At 41.8% G+C, this 11,432-nt stretch overlaps 1 protein-coding gene across 4 annotated transcripts in view; it reads left to right on the top strand.

Annotated features, from left to right (window-relative positions):
• Positions 1-1,547: 1,547 nt before the first annotated feature.
• PAIP1 (poly(A) binding protein interacting protein 1) overlaps positions 1,548-11,432 on the top strand; it is a 28,636-nt gene continuing 18,751 nt past the window's right edge. For 2 of the 4 annotated variants that reach the window (XM_059919266.1, XM_059919265.1), the window contains exons 1-3: positions 1,832-2,357; positions 2,942-3,111; positions 9,826-10,011. In XM_059919266.1, the coding sequence (XP_059775249.1) occupies positions 2,084-2,357; positions 2,942-3,111; positions 9,826-10,011 (630 nt within the window). In that variant the 5' untranslated portion in view covers positions 1,832-2,083. Of the gene's footprint in view, positions 1,631-1,831; positions 2,358-2,941; positions 3,112-9,825; positions 10,012-11,432 lie in introns of those variants that run through there. The other 2 variants (XM_059919268.1, XM_059919267.1) reach the window with 2 other exon arrangements.

Raw genomic sequence — 11,432 nt, 5'->3', positions numbered from 1 at the left:
TTGTCTAACAAAAGGGACTGTAAAGATACCCTGATGTCACCATGGATGCAGAATAGCCTCATCCTCAGATAAGAAAGTCTTAGGTAAGGAAAAGGAGTTAGGCATCATAAAAGTTCTAAGGGGAAATAAAGGGTGGTGAATGCAAACAAAAGCCTGAGACAGGATTGGAGCACCTGCTTTAGTGGAACATATAGGATAACTCTGTTGTTGAGTGTACAGTTTGTGCGGCTTTCCTATGCAGTAGAAAAGACCGGGCAAGAAGTGACTGACGACTACTTAAAAAAATGGATTTTTATGTTATTGGCATTACCTCATCTAATTTTTAAATTGTAATCTTGTCTTGTCTTTGTAATATATGCTCAGTGCTACAACATACTTACTTTATACATGAGGAAACTGAGGCCCAGGGAAGCTAAATCCCTTACTTACCCAAGACCACACAGGCATTAAGGGTCTAGGCCAGGACCCAAACCAATGCTCTGGCCTACTTTGAACCCTACATTCTTTCTCAGCACCAAGGAACCACACTTTGTGCTGGCTTCCTTCCCTGACTTCATTATTTTTGCCAACAATCAACAGCATGAATCATTTATTCACGATTGCCTTCATCAGAGCCATTTTCCTCTTTCATTTAGGCGAAGATGTCAGTGTTTTCTTCATTAGCAAGAAGAGAAAATGGTTAAAAAGAGTTTTCTTAACTGAAATGATTCTCAAGATGACAATGGTGAAAAACATTAAGGCTTGCTTAAAATACAGGGCTACAATCAATTTGTGGAGATGTTTCAATCTAACAGTAAAGAAATCATTTTTTCCCCCCTCCTTTTCATTACTTATATTCATCCTTCATTTGGCTTTAGCACCGTCAGGACTGATTAAAACAATAATTTACACATAAATAATGTCTAGAACTTTGTTGTGCAATGCGGTAGCCACTAGCCACAGGGGGCTATTGAGCACCTGAAATGTGTCTAATCCCAAGTGAGATATGCAGAAAATGTAAAATACACTTTGGATTTTGATTAGTATGAAAAAAGAGAAAATCTCATTAATATCTTTATATTAATTACATGTTGGAATGATGCCATTTGGGATCTATTGGGTTAAATAAACTATATTATGAAAATTAATTTCACCTGTTTCTTTTCACTTGTGTAATGTGCCTTCTACAAAATTTATAATTACATAAGTGGCTTGCATTTGTGGTTCGCATTATATTTTGATTGGACGGCACTGGTAGAAGATGAAAAGGAGGAGAGTTTCATTGAAAGGTAGGGTATTTTCTTAAAATTTCTGGAGGGGAAAAGGGAAGAGAGTAAAGCTTGGTCACAGTGTGACCTACTTTGATAAATATCTACAGTGAATTGAGATGGGCCGGGGTGGGGGGCATTTTTGATTCTGTTCCTACTCCCCTCCCCGCGGCTAACGTAGCAGGTGTCAGAGCAGCTTCCAGAGCCCCCTTCCCGACCAGTCCTCCGGTCTCGCCGGCGCCGGGTCATTGAACACACCTGCGCGTCCGCGAACACTGGCTCTGGCTCCACGCCCCCTCCCCGCGTATTTTTATTTTCCTGGCATCAACCGTCAGTGTCTGACTTCTCTCCATAGAGCCTCGTGTAGGCCGGGCCCGCCAGGGGTAAGCGCCCCCTCTGCCCCGAGCCCGGCCCCGGGAACCGACATGCCCTCGCCCGGCCCGAGGCGAGCAGGGCTGTCCAGCGGTCTAGCTGCCCCTCTCCCGGCGGCCTGCAGGGCCGCGGCTGCCGGCCCGCTGCGAACAGGGCCTCCGGGCCGCGGGGGGCCGCTGTGACCCGCCTTCGCCCCCGACGCGCCGAAGGCGGGGGAGCTGGGTTTTGGGGGAGAATCAGAAAGCGGAGGGTAGCCGTGGGGGCCGGGCGCTCCGGTGCGGCGGCCTTGGCGGGTGCTTCAGCTGCCGTCCGCTCCGCCGAAGCGCGGAGCAGGGGCCCGCCGCCCTCCTCCTCCATGAGGCCCCAGTGAGCTCGGCGGCGAGAGCCGGCCTGCGACGCCTCTCCCGGCGTCCTCTTCCGAGCGCAGCGGCGGTGGCCCCCGCAGCAGGAGGAGGAGGAGGAGCATGTCGGACGGTTTCGATCGGGCCCCAGGTGCTGGTCGGGGCCGGAGCCGGGGCCTGGGCCTGGGCCGCGGAGGGGGCGGGCCTGAGGGCGGCGGTTTCCCGAACGGAGCTGGGCCTGCTGAGCGGCCGCGGCACCCGCCGCCGCCGCAGCCCAAAGCCCCGGGCTTCCTGCAGCCGCCGCCGCTGCGCCAGCCCAGGACGGCCCCGCCGCCAGGGGCCCAGTGCGAGGTCCCCGCCGGCCCCCAGAGGCCTCCCCGGCCTGGGGCGCTCCCAGGTACGGAGCCGCTCTAGGGGACCCCGTCCTCCTGGGCCAAACGCTTCCCCACGGCCCTGCGCCCGCGCGCGAGGGCGGCGCTCTGTCTCCTCTTTCCTCCCGGTTCCCCGAAAGCATTCCCCGAGGGGCCCGGTTGTTACGGGGTGGGGACGGGCCCGGAACGTGGTTTGGAAGGTGGCCGTTGGAATCCTTTGTGCGCCCCGGCTGGGGGAGGGGCCCGGTGCGCGGTCTCCCGAGTTCTGTTGTCCCGCGAGGAAGTAAAAATCGCCTCCCCCTCCCCAGCCCCCGAGAGGGAGGCCTTAGGCGGGCAACCATCTCTTTTTAACCGACTTTTAAAAAAAAAAAAAAAGAAAAAGAAGCCCTCAAGTGTTTATTCAGGACGCAGGTCTGTTCATAAATGAGCTAAAGCAAGTCTATTGTTCCTTTTTGTAGGCTCTCTGCACATATCCTGGCGATAACCTTAAATTTCGTGAGGGTTCTTGTTTGACTTAAAAACCATCCCTGCTCAGATGGCTTCTCAGTGTACTGTAAGTTATACAAGGGAATGAACGCATCTAACACCGATTTTTTTTTTCCTTTCTCAGAACAAACGAGGCCCCCGAGAGCTCCACCTAGTTCGCAGGATAATAGCCCACAGCAGAATTCGGAGTCAACAATGGCTAAACCCCAGGTGGTTGCAGCTCCTGTGTTAGTGTCTAAGCTGTCTGTGAACGCCCCTGAATTTTACCCATCAAGTTATTCTTCTAATTATACAGTAAGTACACTTTTACTGCAACCCTAGGTTAATATTATTGGAATAATATGGTTATTGCATCATTTATCAGTATACTGGTGTGCTTTCTGTACCACACATAAAACATTTTATGGATTTATTGAAATCATGAAACAAAATTGATTCAAGAATGTATTTTGTAGTTATTATATTCAAGGTATCAGAATGTAAGCTTGAGAGTAGACAATCTTGTCTGTTTTGTTCACTGCTATATTTCCAGCATCTGTAGACTATCTCTAGGCTAATAAATTTAAGGCGGTCAAGGACATCTTCAGTCTATAAAACTAAAGTCTGTGTCCTGACTTTATGGACAACCTATAGAATAGTGGCCTGGCAAAGTTAATTTTTGATTTTAGCAGGACAGCTGAATACTCATTGGTAGCTTCAGGGTAAATTATCAGTGGTTTTGCTGCAGACTAATTCAGGTAGGTTTTTGAATGTTGAGAAATACACATCTGGGCTCTGTTATGTTAAAATAGAAGTGTTTCTGGTTCTAATTAACAGTTATGTAGAAATGTAGGGAGTTTTGATGAAGTGTTTTAAACTTTTGATAAAGTATTTTAAACTTTCAGAGTCATCTTTGTCAATAACGTAAGAATTTTAGAAATTGATCACACTTAAATGGCAGGAAAAAATGCCAAGCACAATTGGGATATATAGAAAGGAATTTGTTTTGCTATGTAAATGCTTAGCAATTAATTGTAGATAAGTAGGGCAGGAACCATTCTGGATTGAAGAAATGATAATACTTTAGCATAAGTCCTATTTTTCCTGTCTTCATTTTTTGACATGTAATATACAGAATAGTGTACATTACATTATCAACATCCCCAAAGCCCGCTCTGTCCCCTTCTAATCATTACTGCTCTCCAAAGGTCACCGCTATTTTGCTTTAACAATAGTTTTGCCTCTGTTAAAAGTTCATATAAATGGAGTCATATAAAATATATTTTTCTTTCATTCAATATCAAAATTAATCCATATTGTAGCATGTAATTGGAGGTGACTAATTCTCATAGCATTCCATTGTGTGAATATTTGTCTGTTGATGAACATTTGGGTAGCTTTCACTTTTGGGCTTTTAAAATTAGGACTGCTATTCTTGTCCATGCCTTGGTGGACATTTGCCCTTGTTTCTGTTTGGTATATACCTAGGAGTGGAGTTGTTGGGACTAAGGTAGCCAGCTTTAGTAGACTGCCAAATATTTTTCCAAAGAGACTGTTCCAATGTATGTGTTGAGTACTGTTTGGTTTCCAGTCGCTTTAGTTCCTTGCCAGCACTAGGTATTTGCTATTTAAGTTTAGCCATTCTGGTGGGTGGGTGTTAGTTTTTTAATTTGAATGTACCTGATCAACTAATGGTGGCACACCTTTTTTTGTTACTTTTGGGGGGAGAATGGGGGGACTTGACTTCCATATTTGATAGAAAGCATGGGAAAGCTTTATTCCATATTTTAGAAACTTCATGCATCTTAGACTGCATTAAGAAGAACTTTGGGGCTAGAGAGGGGAAAATATAGGCATAGTAGGAAGAGCAATTGATTTGGGGTGGAATGGGCCATCAATCAGGTAAAGTAGAAATGAGAGCAGCTGGATTCTTGCCCCAAAACTGTATTTGGCTTAGAGAAGAAGGGAACCACTGGAGAGCTGTGAGTAGTTGAATAACTCTTAAGGATACTTACCTTAAGAACCACAAATGGTTCCTCATTTGTTTGTCTTCCTGTTGATTTGGGCTATCTTATGGTGGGAGGGATGCAATTTTTTTTTTGCTGTTCTTTACCAACTAGTTTTATACATAGTTCAAGTGATTCCTGAGAGCAATGTGTTGAGCCATGTTAGTCCACTTCCTTTGAGCCACTGCCATCTTTTAGGCGCTCCTTGGTCTCCTCAGCTCCTGCTGCACTCATTTTGCCAGAAAAGATTGCAAACTGGAAGCCTGTGGCTCACGTGTACCCAGCAGGTGTGTCTTTTTTGGCCCTGAGTATTTTTAAAAGGGGCTTTATAATTTACCAGTACTTAAATTAGATATTGCAAATCTGAATTTTTTGGTTTCTCTTGAAATTCATAAGATCTGGCCATACTGGACTGCTGTTTTGATAGAGCAAAGTTGGCTGGAGCTGAATAGAGGCAGCCCCTTTATATGGAATGTGTAAGCTCTAATTTGCTCACTGGCTTACTTCATTTGCCTGTAATCCACCTGGATTCTATAGGCATTCAAGCTTGCTACCCCTGCCCTGATATATTTTCAGGCCTTACCCTTTTACCCTCTGTCAAAGCTAGGAATTTTTCTCAATCCAGTTAGTCACAGAACAGCAAAATCCTTGTTTTTCCCGAGTCTTGGGATAAAATCTGGTTATGAGGGAAACTTTTCCTTGTAGTAACCGTAATCCAAAGTCACTCACTCATTAAGAAATAGTTGAGGGCTTCCCTGGTGGCGCAGTGGTTAAGAATCTGCCTGCCAATGCAGGGGATGCAGGTTTGAGCCCCACATGCCGCGGAGCAACTAAGCCCATGCGCCACAACTACTGAGCCTGTGCTCCAGAGCCTGCGAGCCGCAACTACTGAAGCCCGCGCGCGTAGAGCCCGTGCTCGGAAACAAAGAGAAGCCTCCGCAATGAGAAGCCCACACACTGCAACGAAGAGTAATCCCTGCTTGCCGCTAGAGAAAGCCTGCATGCAGCAATGAAGACCCAACGCAGCCAAAAATAAAATAAATAAATAAATAAAAAGTCGGATGCTTACCACGAGTCAAGGGCTGGGGATACAGGAGTGGATAAAATAGACAAAAATTCTTGTCTTTGTAGAGCCTCTATTCTAGTGGTCTCCTAGCTGGGTTTCCAGAAATTCCTTGAGTCTGCTTTTGTTATACACATGAGAAGCTATTGCCTGGTATCATTGAGCTGGATCTGCTCTCAAGAATGCATGCTTTTAAAATTTTTTCTGATAGTCTTTTGCTGTGCTTGCATAACCCTTCTAAAACTCCAAGCCCTTTTATCTTCAATCCTTCCTCTAATGCCACTGCTAGAATTTTACTGCTTTACATGCCTTCTTACCAATGAGTTGCTCTATCCATCTATTCCTGGCCATTGCTTCTTCTCAGGTAAACCATTACATCTTGAATATTTAATCACGGTTCACTTACGAGAACCAAAAATTCCACATAGGAGTTGATAAAGCATTTATTAAGAGACAACCCCCCCCACCCCCATGTGCACAAAAAATCCCAGCTTTTGCTAAGAACACCCTCCTTCAACTTACTGCCCAGTTTCTCTCCTGCCTTTCAATAGTGATGTTCTCCAAAATGAAAAATTATTCACTGTTGGTACCACTTTACTTCTCGCTGACCGTTCAAACCTCTGCAGACTGATCCTCTTAATTGTTCTGATACTATTTTTGTGACAGATGCTGATGTTGTTTGGGTTTTAAAATCTATCGTCCTCTTAAACCTCATCTAAATAGACTTTGTTGACCACAGTATGATCTGTAAGGTTTAATTCCCAGTGTGGGTCCTGTTCTAGGTGCCAAGGGTACCTTTTCAGTCTTTCAGGATTTCCTCCTTTTTATAAAAACTGAATATTTAAGATAACTAACTAATTTTCTCAGTTTTTTTCTCTGTGTGCATAGTTCTGATTCCTAACACAATGCAACCATCATTCTCTCAGATTTCAACCAATGAAATTATTCTGTAGTATTTGCTATTATGAGCACCTCTTCTCATTTACCTTTTCCTTTGGCTTCTGTGGCAGTACTTCATCCTCCCAACTTTGAGACCATTCCTCCTTCCCTCAGAATGCAGGCTCTGAGGTTCTGTCTTTTGTCTGTTTTATTACCTCCCTTAGTGATACTAGAATCCCCTAGAATCTGACCATCACCAACCTGCCTGTTGATAACTCTGGAATCTAATTCTTCCTCTTAACCCCAGGCTTGTGTTTCCATTTGTCTTGACCTCTTCTGAGGATCTCACATTCAAACTCAAGAACGAAAAAGAATTTATCTTTTGCAAACCTCTTCTTATACTTTTATATTCTAACTAGCTGCTCAGGCTAAAAGCTTGTGGTGTATTGACTCACTTTCCTCCTTCACACTCTTGCCCGCTTTCAATCAACTTCACTAAAATAGTCTCGACTATTCCACCTAAGTGATCATTTCCTTTTATCCCCACTGCTTTGGATTAGGGTCTCATCTCTTGACAATGTATTCAAAGTACCTACTGGGAAGTGAGTTTTCTTTTTTGTTGTTGTTTTTGTTTTTTTGTTTTTTTTAAATTAATAGACTATTTTTTTAGAGCAGCTTTAGATTCACAGCACAGCTGATTGGAGAGTACAGAGAGTTCCCATATACCCCTATCCCCCCATATGCACCGCCTCCCCCCGGAAGTAAGTTTTCTAGTTGATGTCCCTCCTAACCTCTTGTCACAGAACTCTTTCTAAAAAAAATAAATCTTAAATATTCCTCTGCTTGGAAGCCATTTGACTTCACATTGAAGACTGAAGAAATGTATACTTTAAAAAATCTGGGGGCTTCCCTGGTGGCGCAGTGGTTAAGAATCTGCCTGCCAATGCAGGGGACACGGGTTCGAGCCCTGGTCTGGGAAGATCCCACATGCCGCGGAGCAACTAAGCCCGTGAGCCGCAACTATTGAGCCTGCGTGTCTGGAGCCTGTGCTCCACAACGGGAGAGGCCGCAACAGTGAGAGGCCCGCGCACCGCGATGAAGAGCGGCCCCCGCTCGCCACAACTAGAGAAAGCCCTCGCACAGAAACGAAGACCCAACATAGCCAAAAATTAATTAATTAATTAATTAAAATAATAACTCTGATAATGTTTAAAAAAAAATCTCTTACTAGAGAACTAATACAAGCTTCGATTCAAACACATTGGAGTGCTCATCTGTTCAGAATACTCTGTGTCTCCCTTTTTGCTTGAAACAACAGGCTCTGAATCCCCTTTTCAGCTTTATTCAGAACAGCTCTACTTTCCTCTTCTACTTTCACACTTCAAATTCTCTTAAAAGAGTTATGCTTATTTGGAAAAAGAAAGACTGAAATCAGTGTTCTAAACTGCATTTTGCCACAATGAATGACGTTTGATAGGAACAGTTAGGAAATCAGTACCATCAACTGGGACCTGTAGACTTCCTGCTTTTCATTGTCATTAATAGTAGGATACTACAAATCTGTAAAACTCTAAACTGTATATCAGAAACTTAAACTAGTTTTTAATTGTAAAATTCACACATGTTTGTGGTTAACATTAAGTAATTATTTAATATACATGCATTTATAATGCTTAACTGCTTTCACAATTTCATAATAAAGGGTCGGTATTTATAACATAAATGTTTCCTCACTCCAGATGTAACTACTGTTATCCCTTGTCTGTCTTCCCAGAAATTTTTATTGGCTGTAAGTCTCTCTAAAAATTAAATAGTACTAAAATATGGCTCTGTGTTCTTTTAATTAAAAGGTTGGGAACTACTTAAAGGTGATAGTGGTATATTTTTTAAAAAATTTTATTGGAATATAGTTAATTTACAATGTTGTGTTAGTTTCAGCAAAGTGAATCAGTTATACATATACATATATCCACTCTTTTTTAGATTCTTTTCCCATATAGGTCATTACAGAGTATTGAGTAGAGTTCCTTTTGCTATACAGTAGGTCCTTATTAGTTATCTGTTTTATATATAGTAGTGTGTATATGTCAATCCCATTCTCCCAGTTTATCCCTTCTCCCTCCTTTCCCCCCTGGTAGCCATAAGTTTGTTTTCTACATCTGTGACTCCATTTCTGTTTTGTAAATAAATTCATTTGTGCCATTTTTTTAGATTCCACGTGTAAGTGATATCATATGATCTTTGTCTGACTGACTTCACTTAGTATGATAATCTCTAGGTCCATCCATGTTGCTGCAAATAGCATTATTTCATTCTTTTTTATGACTGAGTAATATTCCCTTGTATATAAGTACCACATCTTCTTTATCCATTCATCTGTCGATGGACATTTAGGTTGCTTCCGTGCCTTGGCTATTGTAAATAATGTTGCTATGAACATTGGGGTGATAGTGATAGATATTAATTGGAAACTGTTGCAACTATCAAGATTGGCTGCAAACTTGGACATAGCAAGTCTCCTACCACTGTACACTATGATATTTTATAGTCACTTAACTATATATTTATTTCCATGTCCTTGGGGATTGACAGATGACAAACTTTTTTTTTCAATATAGAAATTGTCAAATGTCTACAAGTATAGAGAATGGTATAATGAATGCCCATGGCCTCAATAGTTAGCTCCAGGTGGCCATTCTTGTTTCTATATCTCTGGTCCCTCTCCCCCTCCCATTTTGAAACAAATCCTGGATCTTATTGTATCTCTAAATCTTAATTTTGATCTTGGTATTATAATGAAATATTGGTTTAAACTTTATTTCTCAGCCATCTTGTAAATCTACCAGGGGTGAGAAGACAATTCTCTACCCAGCTAGATGAAGCCCTTCTATTATAACATTTTGGCTATTGGGCAAGGAAGAAGTGGACTTAACTTTTTGAAGAAAATAACACATTTTATCAGGTTAAGGATTCTTAAAAATATCATTTGAGCTAGAGACATCCCAACTCAAAGCTGCTTCATGTTTTTTTAGCCAGTTGCATGGATTAATTTTTTTTTTTTTTTAACATTTTGATCTATAGGAATCCTATGAGGATGGTTGTGAGGATTATCCCACTTTGTCAGAATATGTTCAGGATTTTTTGAATCATCTTACAGAGCAGCCTGGCAGTTTTGAAACTGAAATTGAACAGTTTGCAGAGACACTGAATGGCTGGGTTACAACAGATGATGCTTTGCAAGAACTTGTGGAACTCATCTATCAACAGGTAGGTTGGCTAATAGCATGGGGCAGTCACTGGATAGTTTCCTTGAAGCCCGAAGGTGGTGGCTGCTCCTTGAGGGGGGCCAGGGACATGTTCACCAGCCTCCACACTCCTTGACTCTTTATGGTTCATGAGAGCTTTTAAGTCTCTGTTGTACAGAATTTCTGTAGTTAGGGATCCAGGACTAGAGCCAGACTGCAAATTTTCCTGTGTAGCCAAGGCTCTGTACAGGCAGTTAGAAGGAGCTTTGGACACTTCTGAGGACACTACATGAGTATCATGCCTTTTTTCCAAACCTCTGTTTTATAAGGATCTGCCATTATTGGAGTAGGGGAGAAAAAAAGTCATGGGAGAACTTTTTTGCCTCATAAATGATTCTTTATTTAAAAAAAAAAAAAAAAAAGGACCACAAAACACCTTGATTTAAGTCTTAACATTTCTGCTTGTCTTTAAAAATGTCAAGGATTTACATCTCAATTCCTTTAAAAAATCTAATGTCAGTCTAGGTTGTTCACACAGTTTAGTTTTAATTCTAGCATATTGGTCATTGACACATTAACGCTATTTTAAGGGGGAAAAAATAGACAACACTCAATTTTGAAGACAAATTTAAGGTCAGTGAGGAGACTGGCCAGAAACAGAGTAGGAGATAAACGCCACCAAAGGTTATATTTCTGTTTCAGTCATTGCTGAAAGAGCAGCTCAAACTTGGAATATATGTAAGGGTGACTTATGATAGCAGGTTGTTTTTTTGTGTTTTCGTAATCCTACCTAGTGTTTCATTTGACTACTTTTCCAGTTTGTTCTGCATTGTTACTGGACCCCAGTATTACCTGGCTAACTCTTAGATTTCTGAAAATGCCTGAGGTTTTAGGAAGATAGAACTGCTCTATTTGTCCTGATTCCTACTTTTGCCATCTAAATGGATTAAAAAGGAACATTAGATAAGAAAATGGAAGAATTTTACTTTTTTCTTTTTGCTTTTCTGGCTCTATTTAGTTTCAGCCCTTCAGTAGGCTGCTTGATTATAGTTCTTATATCAGAATTATATTATTATTATAGTTCTTATTATGCTCGTATTATATCAGGGTTGGTTAGAAAGGCTCTAACCTAACAAACTACAATTTCTGTGATTGTCTCAAAGCCAACGCTTCAAAGATGTACTTAGTATTATTTTAAGTTCTAACATTCTATGGTCAGTGATATAGATTTACCAACAGTTCTTAAGTTTCATTGAGGGAATTTACTCATAGCACCTAATGAGAGAAGACCTATTGTTTAAAAAAAAAAAAGGCAGATTAAACGTACATATTCAATTTTGATTCCTCACCAAATACTATTAAAATGACAGTGTGGGGATTTTAAAACACCAAAAGCCCATAAGGACTTCTACGGCGAAAGGAGATAGAAGTACCCATTTTGGA

Source organism: Balaenoptera ricei, chromosome 3 (assembly GCF_028023285.1).
Source record: "Balaenoptera ricei isolate mBalRic1 chromosome 3, mBalRic1.hap2, whole genome shotgun sequence".
Taxonomy (NCBI): domain Eukaryota; kingdom Metazoa; phylum Chordata; class Mammalia; order Artiodactyla; family Balaenopteridae; genus Balaenoptera; species Balaenoptera ricei.
Note: the sequence above shows the minus strand (reverse complement) of the source record. Positions and strands in the feature narration are given on the sequence as shown.